Source organism: Mus caroli, chromosome 1 (genome assembly GCF_900094665.2).
Source record: "Mus caroli chromosome 1, CAROLI_EIJ_v1.1, whole genome shotgun sequence".
NCBI classification, from domain to species: Eukaryota; Metazoa; Chordata; class Mammalia; order Rodentia; family Muridae; genus Mus; species Mus caroli.
In genome coordinates, this window is record NC_034570.1 from 119083178 (window position 1) to 119104434 (window position 21257).

The 21257-nt window shown below is 45.0% G+C and overlaps 1 protein-coding gene and 1 non-coding gene across 9 annotated transcripts in view; both read left to right on the forward strand.

The window, feature by feature from the left end:
* The window catches only part of Mgat5 (alpha-1,6-mannosylglycoprotein 6-beta-N-acetylglucosaminyltransferase), a 280247-nt gene that overhangs the window by 165096 nt on the left and 93894 nt on the right, over positions 1-21257 (forward strand). For all 8 annotated transcript variants that reach the window (XM_029476546.1, XM_021156480.2, XM_029476555.1 and 5 more), the window contains 4 exons: positions 11248-11319; positions 13572-13733; positions 16036-16205; positions 19414-19548. In XM_029476546.1, coding sequence (XP_029332406.1) covers positions 11248-11319; positions 13572-13733; positions 16036-16205; positions 19414-19548 — 539 coding nt within the window. The remainder of the gene's footprint in view (positions 1-11247; positions 11320-13571; positions 13734-16035; positions 16206-19413; positions 19549-21257) is intronic.
* On the forward strand, positions 3307-3415 carry LOC115032428. Its single transcript, XR_003838107.1, has one exon. It is a non-coding gene; the product is annotated as a small nucleolar RNA U6-53/MBII-28 (small nucleolar RNA).

Here is a 21257-nt window from a genome sequence, read left to right on the forward strand (position 1 = left end):
CCGCCCCACAGCTTGCACCATGCATCGGGTGGCCTTTCCTTGAGCTCCATTGTCTCTGTAGTCAGTGGAGAGAGGGGCGCACATACGTTTTTCTTTGTAGTATCTTCCGCCCTCTCCAGGGCAGTCACAAGCAGAGTGAAGCATTACTTATGCTGATGGCTGCAGATGCCCATCCACGTTTCACTGCTGGGCATGGCCTTAGAGGAGAGAGAGCCAGGCCATTGGCAGCTACACTGCGAGAGTTGCATCTCCCAGCTTCAGAGTTCCACACTTGGTGCCCCCTCAGTCCTTCATTTTGAAGTAATACTGACACAGCTTAGTAGCCAACAGCCGCTGGCTCTGCATTCTCTCTGTGCCAAGACTCACTCATGTTGGACATATATCCCTAATTAGCTGATTTCACTTGATGGTCTCCATTGCTTAATTTCCACTACTCCCTAATTTTGATGCCTGCCATTCAAACAGGAGAAATCACACCAGGCTCCCATGAGGTCATAGATAATGAAAGCCAGGTGTCACTTGCTCTGCTGTGAGAGTATGTGAGTGATTCAGCTCGTTGGGCAGCCTCATACTTCATCACCAGGCAGGTCACTTTGTCCATCAGTTTCTTTGAGCTGTGTGGCTAGTCCTATTCTAGAGACAAGGCCGTACAGAGGAATTGCTGCAACTGCCCTTGTTTCAGGCATATTAAGTCAGTTCAGCTGTCCACACGTTTTATAGCTAGTGGCTCTTATAAAACTCAGAACAAGTTTCTTCACCCCCATCTGCAGTTCATTGATGGACGATGTTCATGTATCTGACACCTATGTTATCTTTTTCTCTTTATACCATTGTTCCAAAACCTAGCATGCAACATATTTTTCTAGATCTCCTGACTCATTGGCACTACGGTTTTTCTATGTGTGTGTGTGAGGGTCAGAGGCACATGCAGAAGCAGAGGCCAGCCTCTGTGTAGTTCTTCAGATACTGTTGACTTTGTCATCATTTGCTTGCTCGATTTTTGTTTCCCCATTCATATGTATGGCCACATGTGTATGGGCACTCATGTCTGCATTTGTATGTGGAGGACCAAAGTTAAAGCCAGGCATCTTCTTCGGTCTTTCTATATTATTGAGGTGGATCTCTCACTGAACCCCGAAGTAGCTGATTCTAGCTGGTCTGCCTAGCTAACTTGCCCTAAGGATCTCCTGACTCTACCTCCCAGGTATTAAGATTATAAGTGACTGCCATGCCTTCCTGGTGGTGTCTTCTATAGGGGTGGAGGGTTAAACTGGTCATGTAAGCCTTTTACTCACTTAGCTGTCTTCTGAGCCCTCTCTCTATATATATAACCCTTCTTTCTTGAAACAGACTCTCTCACTGGCCTGGAGCTTACCAAGTACTCTAAGCTGGCCAGCCCGTGAGGCCCAGGCATCTTCCTGTCTCTCTACCTCCCTAGCCTTGGGATTACACGGGCACACCACCATACCCAGCCTAGGATAGAAATCAGATCCTCATTTTTGACTGGCAAGCATTCTACCAGCTGTGCTGTCTCCCCAGCCTTGGGTTGATATGATTTTTTTGAACCATTTCTGTAGCTACTGCAGGTATATTTAGTATGAGATAATCAAATTGCCCAGTGATTTATTGCTAGATCTTAAGATGTTTACAAACTACTACTCCAAATGCCAGTCTGGGCAGGTGTGTGTGAGCATGCATGTGTGTATGTGTGTGTGACCTTCCTAATGGAACAAAAGAAACAATTCCAGGCCTTACCCATCAATCTGCTTCTTCTGTCTCATGAACAATGGACATAAAGGTCCCTGCCTTTCAGTTTTCCCTTGGCAATATGTAAAACCAATATTGGTTGAGCATGCTATTAACCTTGAGTTTAAATTCAGCGTACTTAATCCCTTGATTACTGCCAAGATTAATGCCCAACAGGAAAGGTTGGAAGCTTAAATGCTTGTGAATGCAAGCATGAAATGAAATCCTAATAACCCGCACAATGATCGGGATTTATAGCCTGTGTGGGCTGTGAAAGATAACTTGGAAATGGTGTTACAGAGACTAATCTGTCAGAGTGGGCAGTCTTGGAGAATTGACTGTTCAGGCTGCAGGAGAAAAACTGAACAACAGCAAGACTGACACGTGGGAACAGGTCGAGGCAGGCTTTAAATGTCCCTCTCGGCTGTTGCCCGAGTAGACCACACTGTGCCTTGAACGTGTTTAGCGGCATGAAGGCTGAAATTCTCTTCCCATAAGATGAGGTTTCCTGGCAGTCAAGGCAGTTGGCTGAGATTTATGGTTGAGGTCTTTCCATTTTCTGCACCCAGACTTCATCTCTATCTTCTCGTCTCCGTACGTTCATTGTTCTTGCTGCCCGAGTGTTAAGATGCCCTTTGCAAAAGGGTTTTTCAAGCCATCCTGACTTGGGAGAGCTGTGTATAGCTGGCTGGTGTCTCTGCCCCTTTCCCACCATTCTCCTCCCGCAATTAGTCTTAATGGCATTTCTTTCTTAATGACATTTATAGTGAACATCTTTTCTTGATCTCCACCACGCAAAACTCAGAGGGAAAGAGCTGCCAAACCCCAGACTACGGTGTCTGTCCTTCTTGGAACATGTGGTTGGCAGGGCTCCAGTACTTAACTGGTCTATGTTTAATCTCTGTCTCTCTGTGTCTCTCTGTCTCTCTCTCTCTCTGTGTGTTTAGTCGAGTGAATGCTTGTGCATGTGGTGTGTATGTGTGTATGTGGTCAAGCAGGTGCATATGTGCATGCTTGTGCATGCATGCGTGTGGGGGGGTGTGTATGTGTGTGTGAACATGGACATTAGTGTGCTGTAGAGCATGGGTGACAGTTAGAGGAGAGCTTCAGGTGTCAGTTCTCACCTTCCAATTTGATATTGAGTCTCTGTTGCTTTTCTGTTATGTATAGTTCACTGGCCCTCAGACTCTGAGAATATTCTGGTTGTTGCATCCTCTTGCTGTAGAAGTCTAGCATTATAAGCATGAGACCTTCACACTTGTTCTTTACCTACTGAGCCATCCACTGAACTCCACATAGTTTTCAGTGTTGTCTGGTAGTTTGTGTTATGTGGTCAAAATCCATGTCACACTTTTAGAATGGTCTCATATAGCCAGGCTAGCCTCAGCTTCAACTCCTGCGTGTAGCTGAGGATGACCTGGAACTTCCCAAATGCTGGGATTACAGATGTGCACTCTTATATCCAGTTTTGGTGGTGCTGGGATGGAACCCAGGGCTTCATGAATCCTAGGCGGACACCCTGCTAACTGATTAGCCCCTGCACCCCCCGCCATTTCTCTGTCCCAGTGATGAGTTGCCATGCTAATACTGAGCCACCAGCCAGGCTATTCCTGCCTGGTTTGGGTGCCAGTGAGTTTAACAAGACTTCTCACGTGGAGACCTGAGGGACAGAAGGAAAGGCAAAAGCAAAAACTTCCTTAACTTTGTTTACCATCAGTGTGTCCAGCTCTGACCTTTGATGATTCTCTCTCTGTGGCACTGTGTCCTGACCCTCTGTCTACTATCCCATGGAGTCTGATCAGAGTGAGGCTGAAGATCTTTTGTGCATCATGGATGGATGGTGTTTCATCCTTTTTCCAGGAGGCTTATACTACTAGGTTATGTGTTCATGACTCTCTCCTTCACATCCTCTCTCTCTCTCTCTCTCTCTCTCTCTCTCTCTCTCTCTCTCTCTCTCTCTCTCTCTCTCTTCCCACTTTCCTTTCCATCGTAAGCTGGGACCCCAGGCAAGCGGCCAGTATCCTGATATCTAGGTATGCTTCTTCTTCTTTAAGATGTTAGGTCGCAAACCCAGCACAAATGGCTGAGATGCCTACTGACATAGTAAAGTGGACACTGGCCTCCAGGTTCTCCCAGCATTCCCTCACTCCATACCAGTTCAGGGCCCTTCTGGCTGGTGTACCCCAGCCCCTGGCTGACCCTTCCCCCAGCTGCTCTTCCATATATAGCCCGGCCAGCCACTTTGGCTTCACCAGTCTTTTTCCCTTTTGCCTTTGGTCTCTTGGTCTCTAGGCTCCTGGCTCTCTCCTCTCCTCTCCTCTCCTCTCCTCTNCTCTGCTCTCCTCTGCTCTCCTCTGCTCTCCTCTGCTCTCCTCTCCTCTGCTCTCCTCTGCTCTCCTCTGCTCTCCTCTCCTCTGCTCTCCTCTGCTCTCCTCTCCTCTCCTCTGCTCTCCTCTGCTCTCCTCTGCTCTCCTCTGCTCTCCTCTGCTCTCCTTTGCTCTCTCTCCTCTGCTCTCTGCCTTCTCCACATGTGACCCGGCTCAGTCTGTTGGTCATGTCCACTCTGGACACTCCAAGATTTCTTTGCCTCTGGCTATGCTTTTCCAAATATCTATAATACACCTTTTCCTTCACCATCACTAGGATCAGTAATGCCCTTTCTATTTTTCTTTTTCATTTATAGGCATGTCCAAGGGGTAAATTACTTTAATTTCCTATCCAGTCCAGGCAGTCACATGCTAGACAAAGAGTTCCTATAGAAAACCTGGAAATATTTTATGATATTTATCACTTACTTACTTACTATTATATATGGGAGCATGGGCATAGCACTGACATAACATGATGGTCAAGGGACAGTCTCAGGCAGCGGTCACTGCTCTCCTTCGACCTTCTGGGACCTGGGGATTGAGCTTTAGCCCCAAGCCTCGTTTTCTACTGAACCAGTGAGGGCACTGGCCCCTGAAAACCTTTTACATCCCAGGTGCCTTCCACAGCTATCTAACACTTTTTTAGTATTTAAAAGAGGATTGGTTTTGTTTTTGCTTTTTGCTTGTTTTGTTTTTGGCTTGCATCCATTCTTTTGTTGGTGTTGTTGTTGTGATCATTAAGAAGTCTTTGGTTGAAGTACATGTGGTATGTTTGATCCACACTCATTATTTTCTGATTGATCATCATTGTATCACTGTCACAGTAACCAGGACTATTTTGTTAAACAGGAGTGCCTGATGCGTATGCTTAGTGAATGAATGACTCTATTCATAGTGTGTTTTAAGTACTAGGGTGTACATATCCTTTTATTGACATTGGTATTATTCACATTGGTAATTTCTCCCAGCTATAGCCTTATCTTGACAAACCTCCTAAGATTTCAGATTGAGACACAAAACAGGGGAATTTTGAACTTATTCATAGAGTAGTTCTGTCCAGTATCATGTCAGGAGGGAGAATGAAGAGTCAGATTAGAATGAAAGAGCCAATTACAGAACTAGTCCCTTGGTCCTAGAAGAGGATAACCAGCAGTCACGTGCTAGATAACAAAGGACTGTGGTGTGTGCTTGGTCTCCGAATGGAACTCGGTGGCCTCCCAACTCTGGCTATTCACATGGATTCCGGCTGGGTGAAGCCAGTTTTGAGTGCCCTGAACACCTAAGGAGAATTGGGAGGAAGCATTCTCATGTCAGCAGGTCTGTGTGATTGTCTGCAGAGGAATACATTTGCCTTCTCTCCTGTGTGATGAAAAGTGACTTTTCTCAAGCAATATCCATCGGGGTTGTAAAACGTCTGTGTCATAAGCCCATTAGAAGCCACTCATTCTGAGGCAGAGGGAAGACTTGTCACAGCTTCTCTGTGTCACAGCCTGAGCGGGGCTCTCAAGCATCATGCCAGTCCCTGGCTTTCTCCTACACGTGGCCGGCAGAGTCACATTCTGTGTTTGTAGTGCTCCTGCCTGCCCCAGTAGAGGCTATGATAGGTGCTCTAGACCCCGTCCTCACTGCCCCATCTGCATCTTGCTTCGAGGGTTTTCAGTTACCCATAATCAACAGAGGCCTGATTTTATTCAGTGGAAATTTCTAGAAGCAAACAATTTCCCGAGTGACTTTTATTCTACTATATCATTATAATGTCTCCCCAGTATTAATTATTGTTCATCCCTTACTGTGTGTGTGTCAGTGTCTCTTCTCTGCTAGAACAAAATACCCTACCAAAACAACCTAAGGAGAGAAAGCTAGCTTGGGCTTACAGTTCCAGGGTATAGCCACAGTGGAGTGAAAGGCCTGGTGGCAGGGGTTAAATTGTGTAATTATATTTTAATTTCAAAAAATAAAAATTTATTAGATTTTAAAAATTAAACTCTTACCAGAAGAAAGCACACAGTAACTATAGGTCCAGGTCTTCTCTGTGGAATGCCTGGGAATAGGAATGCTGAGGGTATGGAAGGATGAGGTAGATGGAGCGTGGCCTATATACACACACATGAACACATGTATATCTTCATTATAATATGCAGATTAACAAAAGGGAGAAAACAAACACTCCAAGTTCCCAACACACAGAGACAGAGAGCTTCTCTTTTCTTGGGCATTTAGTTTTAGGGGCAGAAATTTTGTTTGTTTGTTGTTTAGATTTTTTTTTTGAAGCAAGGTTATACAGCTTGGGCTATCCTAGAACTCACTCTGTTGACCAGGCTAGACCAGAACTCATAGAGATCACCTGCCTCTACCTCCAGAGCACTGGGATTAACTATGTCTGCTACTATGCCTGGTGGTTGGTTCTGATTGTGTGTGTTACCTGGGAAGGGTAGCATGAGATCCTGCCTGGTGTCAGCCATACACTAGGATAAAACAGCCTCGTCTACATTAGCAAGAGAAGAGACCAAAACTGAGGCTCTGTCCATAGAAAAGAGCATTGACCCAGAGAGAGCAGGCCCTTAAGGACTGCAGGTTACACCTTCCCAGCCTCTCCTGTTAGTGTTGACAGCAGGCTCCTGCTTCCTCCTTTCACCTCCCTCCAGCCCTCTGGGTATCTGTCAGCAGCTTCTTTTTCCTTGAGTGCAATGACTCTTCGATACTGTGGATCTTGAAAAAAAAAAAAACAGCCTGACCCAGTTAGAACTTTTAGGAACTCATACTGTTTTGATTCACCAGCCTCCTGACAAAACCGAAAAACCTATTCAGTTCACAGAGGTCTAAATCACCAGGAGGTATGTCAAAATTGTTTTATTTTATGTCTCATCTCTAAAGAAAGCGATGTCTAGAGCCCTGTCCTCTGAATATCCATTGGTGTTCCGAGGTTCCGGGCCAGCCAGGCTTCTCTGTCTTGCTGTGCCGCCTCTTCATCTTGCAGCCTGTGGCTAGCGCACTGAAGGCTTAGTTTGTGTCTAAAGAGTTTGTCTTCAGCTTGAACGTGATCTGAGAGCCGCTACTGCTTTATCGAGTCCCGAATGTGTTACTACCATGAGTTCAGGCGGTTTTCCATCTTGCGTTGTGTGCACCTGTTTGTGAGTGTGTACCTGTCTGAGTTGTGAGCCAGGAGGTAGCATGTTCCTGTCACTCTCCACCTTAGTTTTTGGGATGGGATTTCTCGCTGAAACTAGAGCTTGCTGATTCAGCTAGACTGGCTAGGATGCCTCCTGTTGGTACCTGCTCAGCGCTTACGTCACAGGCACATACTGACTGACATACCGGGATACTTAACATGAGCTCCAGGGATCAAACTCAGGACCTCACCCATGAGTAGCAAAGCTTTTTAGCCACCGAGCTGTCTCCCAAATCCCGTTTCCAATTGTTTACCGTAGTAAACTCCAGGCTGCCTTTGATGAGTTGTTGTTTCTGAGAGGATTGTGTGCCTGTAAGATTGGAGAGGCAAGGGAGGATAAGCTGCAGTGGCCTCTGCACTGAGGGCCACATGCAGTGAAAAGCCACAACTGAGATGTGTGGCCAAGGCAGCCATGATGGAGATGTCTGGAGGCAGCCATAGGAACCAGGGACTCTGGGAGCCAGCCTGAGAGGAGCTCTTCCAAACAGTTCCAGTCAGCGCAACTCCTATGAGTCAGGGAGTGGGCTCCTCCTGGGGTCAGCTTCATTGATAGGCTGTTACACTGGTGGGCCAAGCTCATTAAGTGACACCGGATGCATCAGATAGAAACTGTAGTTACGTATCGGGAGGTAGAGTTGTCAGCTACAAGCAGTTTCCCTGCATGTTCATTGTGGTGCTTTTATTTAGGAAAGTGTTGCCCTGTGGAAGACAGTTTGCTCATTTCTTGAGTTATTAGCAGCTCTGGCCTTCCTCCAATCCTGGTAATCCTCTGAGGTTCCAGGGAGAGGAAAAAAAATTTTTTTTTGTTTTCCCTCTTATTCCCACAGGATAATTGGTTTACATATAATTTAATTATTCCATCAACTAGCTATCCCATCCTTGCGGTGGAAAACAACCTCAGCCCACTCTCCCTTTGTGGGTTAAGGTCTTTATCTATTTTTCCACCATTCCAATCTCATGCGGAGCTGAAATTGCTGCCTAAAAGCTCAATTGGACCACTCTATTTTCCATATTTGCAGAGATGTCCTTGGAGGCAGCAAAGGGGTAGCTAGTGATTTAGAGAAAGAAGAACTAAGAAAAACGGTCAGCTCACAAAAGGAATTACAGCCTTGAGAGTTCTCAAGTGAAGTCCTCTTCTAAATTACCTTGGACTGACTATGTTTTCATCAGAGTGAGACCTGAGGATGGAGGCATGTGAAGGAGGGCATTACCCATATCTGGGCACACCACGGTGGGCAGTGGCTTTCTTTATTCCTACTCTTGCTTCATCTTTTCCTATTATATTCTTCATGGGGAGATTTTTTTTTTTTATCCTGACAGGTTCCTCTATAGGCTTCACTTATCCAGGGACTGTGGAGATGTCCTGTCAGTCAGTCAGGTATCTGCTGCTCACACAGGAGGATCTGAGCTGGGCTCTCCAGCACCTACCTAAGCTGCTGACTCTGGGGCCTGCACCTGCAGCGCTAGAGCTAGACAATGTCTCCGAAAGAAAAAGGGGGGAGGGGGAGGGAGGGGGAGAAGGAAAGGGAGGGGGAGCGAGAGGGAGAGAGAGGGAGAGAGGAAGAGAGAGAGAGAGAGAGAGAGAAAGGATGAAGAGTAATGGGGGAAAACATCCAACATTAACTGCTATCATCTGCATGCATACACATGTGCACACATCTACATATACAGACACACAGACAGGGAAACATACATACATCACATAACAAAGACAGTTCAAGTGGGTGAGGATAAAAGTAATTTTTAAAAATGAACTTAGTTGTGTATTTATTTGTAAGGGTTCTTGACTTCATGCTCTGTGTGTGTGTGTGTGTGTGTGTGTGTGTGTGTGTGTACATACATACACACTTACATGCATGGTTGAAGGTCTAGCAGTCAAGCCCAGGACCCATCTGAAGCTTTCGTATTATAAATCTGCTTCGTAGGGATGTTTTATTGAGTCCATTTACTAAAACCGAATTGGTGCCAAGTGAATCAGTCTGGCCCAAGAGCAGGAAGCACAGATGTGTGTGGCGTCCCTGGGACTGGCTGAAGCGCTGGGCTTAGTCAGGCTCCGCTTCTGCTCCCTTTTCCTGAGCGGTGGAGCTGTGTCTAGTGCCTTTCGTGGTCACACTGGTAAAGGTCCACGGTGATTTAAACCATGGGCCTCAGGCAGGTTAGTATTGTCTCTTTTTATGAGTGAAGGCATTGTACTTTTCCCATGGGGAGAGTTTCTGAGTGAGAGCGGTCACTCACAAATGTCACCCAAGTCTAATTTTACTCCACAAGAAGAAGGGGGAATCTTGCACTTTCCCTGCCACCTCTTAAGCCTTGCTGCCCTGAGCTCAGCTGCTTTCTCACCATTTTCCACAGCAGATGGCTTTATGCAAATATGGCCAGTTATTTTTGGTCACAGTAAATACCACCTTGCATTATGAGTAACTTCTAGATTACTGAAACTGACGTGTTTCTTTGAAAACCTACCCAGACCTGGAAGACAGATTTTCTTTTTTTTCTGATTGATCTGCCAACCCAAAAGACTACGGTCCCCTGAGTCAGAGACTTCCTAAACGATGCTCCTCTGTAAAATCTTACCTGCCGCCCTAACTGAAGAGCAGTGATTTCCGGTGCCAGTTCCTGAGCTATCGTTAGTGATGCTGTATGAGTTAATAAAGGGACGACCATGCCAGCACTGAGATTTTATAGCTATTTTAGATAAAGAGGCCAAATGTCAGAGTCACCCAATGGATTTCTTGTTTTTCCTTTCCTAGAATTTTTAATTTTAATTTTGCATGTGAGACCAGCTCCCTTGGAAGCCAGAAGAAGGGGTCAGATCCCCTGGAGCAGGGGTTCCAGGTAGTTTTGAGCCGCCCCATGTGGGTGATGGGAGAACTGAACTGTGTTCTTTGCGAGTTCTTCAGTCTCTCTTAACCTCTGAGCCATGCCTTGAGCTCCTTCCTAACAATTATTGGTTAATAATTGCTAATTATTAATCAATAATTATTAATCAACTATTATTAATTAATCAATTATTAATCAGTCTCTGGTAGCTTTTCTTGAAGAAATATATATAAGCCCAGTCTTTCTCCTCCTTCCTTTCTTCCTCCCCTCAACAGTCAGGTCTGTTCAGCCTGTGCCTGTAAGCCACAGATGCTCAAGAGAACTGTGTGTGTGTGTGTGTGTGTGTGTGTGTGTGTGTGTGTGTGTGTATACTTTGTAGTTGCCTTAATGTTAGAAGGTTGGACACAGCTTATGTGCAGACAGACCCTTCTGTGGAAGAACTCTCGTAAGATCACTGAATAGATATGTAATCCATTTCTATTTTGCTGTTGTTGGAGACAGGGTCTCTTGTAGTTCAAGCTGGCCTAGAACTTGTTATATAGCCTAGAACATCTGATCTACCTGCTGTCACAACCTGGGTACTGGCATGACCAGTGTGAGCCACCAGTCCTGCATTACCCATCTTATTTCTTGAGGCAGTGTCAGGCAAATACCCAGAAAACAAACCTTGACTAATTAGCATTAAACTATGGTTTGCATTCCTGATCCTCAAAGCAGAGAATAATTTTTTTGGCCTGAATGCCATGTGTTCCCTTTAGACACACCTGAGCTGATCACAAATCATCTGTGCCCACTTGCTGAAGGGTACACGGTGACTCCCTCACATCGCCATGCCCCTGCATAAGTGTTCAAATCTTTTAACCTCTTGACAGAGGACACTCCTTCTCTTATGGAAGCGTAGGGATTAGTTGAGGAAGAAGTCACTCCCTGTAACATAGGACAGGTTCTTAAGACCTTGGCTGAAGGTTTCTGCACCTTAGAGGGCACCTACATCTGGCAGGAGTTTGGTTACTATCTGGATAATAATAGCCCATGTAAACACCATGTTCCTTGTGCATTGGAAGTGGTTCTTAGCCCTCTGTCCGTTTGTGTCCACTGAAAGATGAACCAGTGTACTTAGTGTTTCTGATTTATCTTTTTCAGGTTGAAAATTGGTGTCCTCGTTTACCTTGGAGAGTAAAAAGTCCCTATGAAGAAGCTGACCATAACTCACTGGTAAATGACCGGAACACCCTTCTCCCACTTGTGTGTTTAGGTCTGACGCTAAGTGAGAGACACACAGCACCTTTGGGAAGTGCCAGCTGAAACCTCAAGTCTAGCTGGCCAAATCGTACACCGGCTAACGTAGATTTATTTATTGAGCAGTTCTCTGAAGGTCCCTAATGAATGGGGCCACAGAGAGGAATGGGCTTCAGTGCCAGATGTGGAGGCCTTGGGTGATCTAATGAGGGGGCTGGCTGTAAATAATGACCAGGCCTGTCACCAGGCTCTAGCGCCTGCTAAGGAAGATTAATGAGGAAGAATGGTCTCAGCTGCGGAGGTCAAGGGAGATTCCATAGAGAAGATGATGAGCTGAATTTAAAAGGACAAGCCGTGTTCTCTGTGCCATTGGGAGAGAGGCATGTCTCCATGGGGAGTCGGTCTTTCATATCATACTGCAAGGTTGGGTGGGCAGGGTCAGAGGTTTGAAGATACAATTAGGAAAGTAGGAAGGGACTCCAGAGACCTTTCAATGCTATCTTGAAAGCTTGGGCATTTTCTTTAGACTATAGGTCAGCAAATCCTTCGTTATTTTTTAATGTTTTGATTTGCATGCATATGTTCTTTTCTGCATGGGTTTGTGTACACCATGTACGTGTCGGAGCCCACAGAGGCAAGAAGAGAGCATCAAATCACAGATGCACGTAGGTGCTGGCATCTGCACCCCACTCTCCTGCAAAAGCAGGCAGCACCCTTAACCACCGAGTCTCCTCTCTAACCCAAAGCAGGCACTTCATGTAAAGGGGCCAATAGGGGTAGAGTGCCTACCTAGCATGTCAGAAGCCCTGCGTTCAGTCTGCAACACGGTGGACACTGGACAGGGTGGGTCCTGGCGCTAATCCCAGTGCTTGGGAGGTGGAGGCAGGAGAATTAGAAGTCATGGTCATCCTTGGCTACATAAGAGAGTTCAAGGCCATCTTGGGCTACCAGAGACCCCATCGTGTGCAAAATAATAGGACGAGTGAGATTGGCTCAGCAAGTAAAGGCACCTGCTGCCAAGCCTGCAGACCCAAGCTTGGTTCCTGAGGACCCACATGGTTCACAAAGAGAGGCAATGCAGATTGTCTTTTGTCTTTTGTTGCGCGCGCGCACACACGCACACACACACACACACACACACACACGTGCACACATACACATATTCTAAATAAGTAAAAATGTGAGAAACAAAATAGTGTTCTTCTCTTTGCCAGACATTTCTTCTCACTGCAGTTACTCAGTTCTGCAGTCCTAGCACAGAGAACAGCATGGGTAATAGGTAATGACGGGTATGGCTGTGCTCCCCTAAAACTTGATGTATACAAACAGGCAGCCAGGAGGACGGGGCCGTGGCCAGGGTCTGTGGGCTCAAGTGTAGACTGCAAGATTGCCGATGCAAGAAGGGAGACGAATACTAAGAATGAGCCTGGACCTTACATTATTCTGGTCTGAATTTTAAAATGTACTCAGCTATGGTAGAAACAAAGACCATCCCTAGCTTTTAAAAACCCTTAGAAAATCATAAATTTTGTTGGTTTGGATGAGGACAAAATTAGAAAATGATCTTTCGTTTCTCATCTTACTCTGGAGCAAAGGAGGCCCCCTGGTGACCCGCAGAGTGTCTGCTGGCCGGTTGGAGCCAGGGATACTTTTTTCTTGGTGGTCAGCTGCTTAGCAGACAACTCCAAGACACAAGTACATTTAGACACAGGGAGTTTGTAGGTGCATCGTGTATGCTAATTGTGAGAACTGGACGTCAGCAGAGCTCTGGCTTCCTTTCTCGGTCTCTGATCTCTTAATGATGCCCCCTGTAACAACACATAAGCAGTCAGGGGCCATTGTTTCAACTTGCAGCCCTAGCAACTCTTGCTTATTAAAGTATTTTTAACTATACTCATTTTATGTGTGTATGCATGTGTATATGGGCATGTGCTTGCCAGGATGACCATGTAGAGACCAGAGGACAACTTAGTGGAGTCGATTCTCTTCTTTCCACCGTGCGGGTCCTAGGGATTGAACTCAGGTCATCCTCAGGCTGTGTAACAAGAGCCTGTCCCTGCTTAGCCATCTTGCTGGCACCCACCCTCGGTACAGAGTAAAGATGGGCTTTTGAAATCCTGGATTTAATTGACTCTCAGGTTTAAAATATCCTATCTCGAAATTCATTTTGCTTCCTACTTTTTAATCTTCTGCTCACTTTGCTACATTTCTTTCGTCTTCCCTGCTAGGCGGAAATCCGTACGGATTTTAACATTCTCTACGGAATGATGAAGAAGCACGAGGAGTTCCGTTGGATGAGGCTTCGGATCCGGCGAATGGCTGACGCGTGGATCCAAGCTATCAAGTCTCTGGCGGAGAAACAAAGCCTTGAGAAGAGGAAACGGAAGAAAGTGAGTTTGTTCATTCTGTCCCTTCACGTGCCTGCTTTCTGTTAAACATTGACTTTGCTTGGAAACATCAGGAAAGGAGGTGCCATGTGTCAAGTGACATCCCGTTGAGGTGGATGAGCTCAGCCTGCCGGCCCCACCCCAGGGGCCCGCCTTTTCCAATACTCATGTCTTCCTCTGTCCCCTGTGAATGTGTACACAGGAATACACTTCTGCATACACTGCTCTCTGTACGCCGCCACCACACACACACACACACACACACACACACACACACATTTGGGGGTGGGGGCGGATCTTATCCACTATGACTTATTCCTAAGCTTTGGAATGCTTCTGATTTCAGAAACCAGATATTGGGGAGGGGACAATTCTAAACCATGTGCACTAAAACAGTGGCCAAAGACCTGGAGTCGTGGCACACACCCTTAATTGCAGCACTTGAGAGGCAGACGCAGGCATGAGTTGGAGCCTGATCTTCAGAGTGAGTTCCAGGAACAAAACAAAACAAACAAACAAACAGTGACCACTATGTTAACCTATACATAGTTTTCCACAGTAAGAAAAGAATTATATGGTCAAAGAAGAGGGAGGGACAGGAACAGAGTGGGTGTGGCCAGCACAGACACCAGACTTCAGGACTTCATACCTGTCGATTTGACACGAGAACCATTTACATAGGATGAAATTTTTAATTAAAAAAAGCCACACCTCACTTTTTTTTCCGATTGTTTGCTTTATCCTATTTTGAATTGTTTATTTTTAGTTTATTATTTTTTAGATTCCTGTTTATGAGAGAGAGAGGATGTAGACTTGGATGAGTAGGGAAGTAGGAGGAGCTAAGAGGAGTTGCAGGTGGAAAAACCATAATCAGAATGTATTATATGAAAAACATCTATTTTCAATTTTAAAAGAGAAAAAGAATAAAAGTGTAAAAAAAAATCATTAGGAAAATGAACCAGCCGAGCTGACCCGGTAAACCTCAGTTCCGATGCGAGCTCACGAGGGAGGCCTGCTGTTTCTGCAGAACACAGTGAATGAACAAAGAACACTTTGGAAAAAATGTGACACTCTTATCACAATAATCTTCTTGTAGAGCCATTGTGAATATTAGAGTATAGAAAGTGACTTACTGTGTTCCTGTCTTTGCAAAGTGGAATTTTCATTGTAAAAGAAAGTAAATAACCAGCAAACGATGGACGATAATATCCGAAGGTGTAGAAATACATGGTTATATATATTTATACACACACACATAGACACACACACATGTTTGAATTGGCACTTCCAGTAAGAACCCATAGTTTACTCTGTCTTTGAGGGAAAATGAAGTTGCTAGCCAGGGCCACCGCAAAGGGCTCCAAATAGCAATTACGTAGAGTCCCTAGAGAACTGGCCTTTGATCTGTAATGCTGTGTGCACTAGGTGGGATAAGTGATTCTTGGGGAAATGGCTCATTAAGATCTGAGACAGAAATTGCACTTGATGAGCTTAGGACATCTTCTTCTATCCAAGAGCAGAAAAGCTACCAGAGGCTGCTAGGATTCTGGCCAGAGAATGGAGGTACCCGCTGAGCAGGCTCCCTACCGCCAAACTGGGTTGGTTGAATAGTCAGAGACCAAGGTTCATTGAAACATGAAATATGCTTATTTTCATGGTATTATATTTTAAAAACAAACAAATCTCACAGATCATAATTAGACTGTGCTTCAGCAACAGAATTGAGAGCTGGGCAGAGAGCTCAACTGATAGAACTTGCCACACAGCCATGTCCTGAGTTCTCTGCCCAGATCTCACATAAAAAAGCTAGCGGTAGTAGTACATGCTTGCAAGCCCACCGAGGAGATCCCTGGGATGCAGTAGCCAGCCTGTCCAGCTGGTTCCATTTCCTCTGCACTGGAGTTACAAGCATGTACCAGTTGCATCCAGGCTCTGGGGATTCGAACTCAGGACCTCATGTTTGTTGATCAGATTCTTTCCTGATTGACCCAGCCATATATTCCATTTTTAAAACCATGTTAATCTGTCTATAACACTCATGACTCTACCAAGAGCAGTTAATGGTTTTATTATTTATCTAGAACAGTGGAAAATTATTTCCTTCCTTGTTTTATACCTTCTTTAAAAATGGCATACCCCATTCTGAGACTCTAGTGGTTGCTTTGGGTCTGGCTGACTCTGTTGTGGTATGCACAGGACCTTAGCATGGCTGACTCCTTTGTGGTGTGCACAGGACCTTAACATGGGCTTTCTGAGCAATTTTGAGCTTGGCTCCAGAAGTCAGTGTCTCCTCTTTGTTTCGCAGATCCTTGTTCACCTGGGGCTCCTGACCAAGGAATCGGGCTTCAAGATTGCGGAGACAGCATTCAGCGGTGGCCCTCTGGGTGAACTCGTTCAGTGGAGTGACTTAATCACATCTCTGTACCTGTTGGGCCATGACATCCGGATCTCGGCCTCACTGGCTGAGCTCAAGGAGTAAGGAAATTACTTCTTCAATCTGAAAATCACAATACAAAAAGGAAACAGTAAACTTGTAAAGCCCCTCTGTTAGTGTGCAATTTCTTGTGGAGGGAGAAGGGGAGTGATAATTCACTAAACAGGCGATAAGAAGATTATTTTCAGGAGCTAAATACAAACACTATGAAAAGGATAATATGTTTTCATTGGCGCTGCAGGCTCCCGGGGCCTCATAAATGAACACCAGGACAACACGAGCTAAAGAGCTTATTCTTTGCTATTCCAGGTGTTCCCAACATCTGCAGCACAAATTCTATTGCCTCGCCTAATTCTCTGCCTCTTGCCAGACTTCATACTACTGCTTGCTCAACACCAAGCTTTCTAAAGCTTAAGGCAGGGCCAGTTCCTGTTTGTAATTTAATATGTGTAAAATAGATTTCCCGAAAGCCTGCATCCAATCCTTTCACAATTAGCTAACATCTAGCTCAGTCTGTTCTCTTCCCCGAGTCTTCTGTCCCACTGAGATTTGCATTCAGCTCTCGCCCCCTCTCAGTCCCTTTCCAGTTAATACAGCTGGCCAAACAGATGAACTGGAGTCCCTACAGTCCCCAAAAAAACTGCCTGCAGAGACTTCTAACCCAGCACACAAGTGGTCCTGTTGCAGTGCCAACCCTTGGGAGAACGGTCTAGAAATAGAGATGGTAAAATGCAGCTACGTTCAACCCTGTACCGAGTGTACTGTTGATGCACCAAGGTTGCTGGCAGTAGTGTCTGAAGATAACCTTAGCAGTCTTTTCATTGCTTTCCAGATGCTGGGCACCACGATAAAGGTTTGCTTACAGCAGAAATACCAAGAATTATGCCGGCAATAGTGTTGATCAGGACTGTTTGTTGTTGTTGTTGTTGTTTTCTTGTTTTAACACTGAGGCTAGGTTTGTGTAGCCTAGGCTGGCCTCAAACTCAGTATATGTATTTGAGGATGACCTCGGCTTTCTGATTTCTGCCTCCACCTCTTCAGTGCTGGGTAGGATTACAGGTGTGCACCACCATGTCCAGCTTATATGGCACTTGGTGAGGAACCTTGGGCTCTGTGCATGCCAGGCAGACTCTGTGCCAGTTCAGCCCCACCCCAGCACTGATGGCAGCTATTAAAACTAAACTGAGCCACTTACTGGATGTTCTATACTGAATATTTTGTGGCTTTATTTTTTGTTTTGTTTATTGTTGCATGTGCACACATGTGGGCAGGCGTGTACCATGGTGTGCGGAGGTCAGAGGGACAGCTTTCAGGAGTCAGTTCCTTCCACTGTGGCTTCCAATGGTCGAAGTAGGTGTTTTTATCCAAAGAAGCATCCTGGCAGCCTGTATGCTGTATTGCATTTAAACGTTAGTACCTGGAAGTAGGTCCCCTTGCCATCTGTGTTTTAGAGATGAGGAAACTGTGTTCAGACTGAACATGCTCTCTGAGACTTCTGGGTAGCATGCAGGGGCCTGGCTTGGAGCCTGGCATCTAACATCTATGCTGCCGTTATGCGCATAGCCTTTCCTTTCTCCTTCAAAGTTAGATGAACTTGAGGTCCTCTGCACCCCAACCAGTTCTCCTCTTCCTTTGCCAGGCTGTCTCCTGTTGTCTCCCCACTTGCTTTAAAATATGCAGAACATGAAACCTAGAAAGTCATGCACTTTGCAGTCACTCTGTCTGGCTTCAGCAGGCTGGGCTTCAAAACGAGGCCTGCAGAGATGGCCAGTGTGCTCAGCTGCCAGACTTTCGATAATGACAACTGATGCATTAAGCAATAAGCGTACTCATTGCAGTTCTATTAATGTGGATGCAGGTGTGAATACGAGACTGAAATCTCACCACTGTGTGCCTAGCGCTTACGCACAGCACTACCATACTCTGGCTGTGTTGGATATGCAAATGTGAAAGTACTCATCACCCAGCCTTCCACGGGACGTTCTCCAGCTTTTCGGGAGAAATCAGTTCAATGAAGCTTGAGATTTTTAGAAACCCAGAGAAGGGTAGAAGGGACCTGGAGCAGTGAGTGTGAGGACTGGGGAGATGGACTGTGAGCACAGTCACCTGCAAGTGGGGCTTTTTAAATTGGTCAGTATCACTGTGTGATATGATGAGGGGCAAGAGGAAAAGGGGGTGCCTGGAAGTTACACTTCAGACTTATTCTGACCAATCAAGTTTACATACCAGTCACATGCAATGTCATTCTGTTAACGCATGGGCAGTTAGAGATATCAGGGTAGAAAAGTGGGTCAGTGGCTGAATGACAAGATAACAAGAACATCTAAGCCACAGAGCCAGTTCTGTAAGGAGTGGCTCGAAACAACAAGATTATGGAGGGAGTAACTAGAGCTGAGGGGCTGGGAATTGAAGGTGTTTAGGGATTACAAACGAAAGTGAGAGGATGTCATAGGTTTTTGTGTTCGTTGTGTGACTTTTTTCTGGGAACATGGGAACATCTGTTCATACCAGAAAGGACACCAAGAAAGACGAAAGACATGGCTCCATCCAAGTCCATCTTGGTAAACCAGTGAATTCATTGGGGTTACTTACCAGGATTGTGGATGAGAGGTTCTTAGAAGGACATGGTGATTCAAGGGCAGTTGCATCACTTAAAAGTCCCACCCCAGCATGGCTAGCAACTCCTCAAGCTGCCTGAATGACATGCAGGCAATCTACTGGCCAGAGGATCTTCTCTCCTAAGCCATTGTTACTGCTTGTATAACCTTGGGGAGGGTCCTCAAGAATCTCATGTTTCAGGAGCTTTTTGGGACTTGTGAGTCTCATGTACTTCCTGAACCTTGTAGGTTTTCTTTCCTGAATCTTAAAGAGCTCTTCTCCAGATCAGACTATATGACTTTGGAGGAAATATCAGCATAGCACTGTTCAGTCCTCCCTCCCTACCCTGAAGACTAACGAGAGCAAGATTCAGTGAGATGACTCAGGTCAGCTATCGCATGTCTTCTCCACCATGGAGATGGATAACACTGCTTCTGAACTACACAGGCTGTATTTACACACCAGCTTCCCAGCATCAAATTTTGAGGGGTCCAAGTAGGACCTATGAAGAGTTGAGACAGGTTTCAATCTTCAGCCCATTATCCCTAAGAGGGTCTGGAGCTGTGTTTGAACCTATCAAAATTGCCAGGTTTAGTATTGTAAAGTTATTGATGCTTTTTTTTCTTTTCTTCCCTATTTGTCTCATTCCAGGATAATGAAGAAGGTTGTTGGAAACCGGTCTGGCTGTCCAACTGTAGGAGACAGAATTGTTGAGCTGATTTATATCGATATTGTGGGACTTGCTCAATTTAAGAAAACACTAGGGCCATCATGGGTTCATTACCAGTAAGTACTACATGCTAAGACCTTTCTTCCCCTAACAAACATTGTGCTGGTAGGTTGTTTCTGTTTCTGTGTTTGTTTGTTTTTTAAGGATAATTTAGTCTTACATTATAAACTGTATGGAGTATACCTCTCATTCCTAATGAAATTCAGGCTATTCCCCCTGACTGTATGCTGCCTAGGGTTGTTTATTATTTATATTGAGAATAATGTGTCCAGGCAGGCATAATGGCACACATCTTTAATTCCAGAATTCAGGAGGCAGAGTCAGGCAGACCTTTGTGAGTCCAAGGACAGCTTGGTCTATACATTGAGTTCTAGGACAGCCAGAGCTACATAATGAAACCCTGTCTCAAAACAAAGGCAAACAAACAACAACAAAAAACCCTATACCTATGAGGATCTCATGCATTTAATCAAATGATTTTTCATGTGTGTGTGCGTGTGTGTGTGTGTGTGTGTGTGTTTGTGTGAGTGTATGTACAGGCATGCCACAGCATGTATGTGGAAGTCAGAGGACAGCCTTTGGAGGTTGGATCTCACCTTCCACCTTGATGGGGCAGGGTCTCTCTTACTGTTTCTGCAGCTGCATGGCTTATTTCAGGTTAACTATCCTGTGAGCCACAACAGCTGATTATTTTCAGTGCTAAGGATAGGATAGAATCCAGCACTTAATGCATGCTGGACACTCTATCTAATAAGCTACATTCCAACCCCCTTTCCATTTGTTTCTTAATGGGTAGAAACATCTTTTATGTGGTCTCCTGTCTTAATTTTCTGTCAATTTGACCAAATATCTGAGCAGGATACCTTATAGAACTAAAGTTTTATTTTGGCTCATGGTTTCAAAGGCTCCAGTTTATTGTGGTAGGGAGAGCATTCCAGAGTAGCTCAAGAGGCAGAGAGGAAAAAAAAATGCCTTGACTACAGGATTTCTCTTTCCTCTCTATTCTTTCTGGACCCCCTCCCTCAGCCCACAAGATGGTGCCACCCACATTCAGACCTTCCCTTTGATTAATTCTATGTGGAGATACATTTATGCACACATCTAGAAGTATGCTTGTCCAATCTCCTTGGCATTTCTCCAAGTTTAATCAGGTTGTCAATCAAGATGAACCATCACACAACTAACTAATCCAATCCATAAATAGAAGTAGATCTTTATCTTTCCTGTTAGTTAAGTTTAGTGTTTTTTTTTAACTTTTAACCTCCAAGATTATTTCAAAATGGAAGTCCTTTACAAAGCAGACAAAAATGAGAAGTAAAAATACCAAGAATTTCAAAAAATCAAAGTCTAGTCTATAAAATCTCCTTTTAAACTTGCCTCCAGCAGCCAAGAATTTCTCATTGGACAATGAAATATTTATAGCAAAGGAATTGATGGGACCGGAACTGTATGAAGGGTCTAAGTGCTTCATTTTGACTATGTTAACTATGTTGAATGACTGTTGACTGTGGTGGCTGACTGTTGACTGTGTTGAATGATTGTATTGACTGTTGAATGGCTGCTGACTTTGATTGTGTAGACTATGCTGACTGTGTCGAATGACTTTAGTGGCTATTGACTGTGTTATCTGTTGAATAACTGTTGAATGACTTGACAGTGCTGGCTTTTGACTGTGTTAACTGTTGAATGACTATTGAATGACTTGACAGTGGCTGGCTGTTGACTATGCCGACTGGTGAATGATTATGTTGACTGTTGAATGACT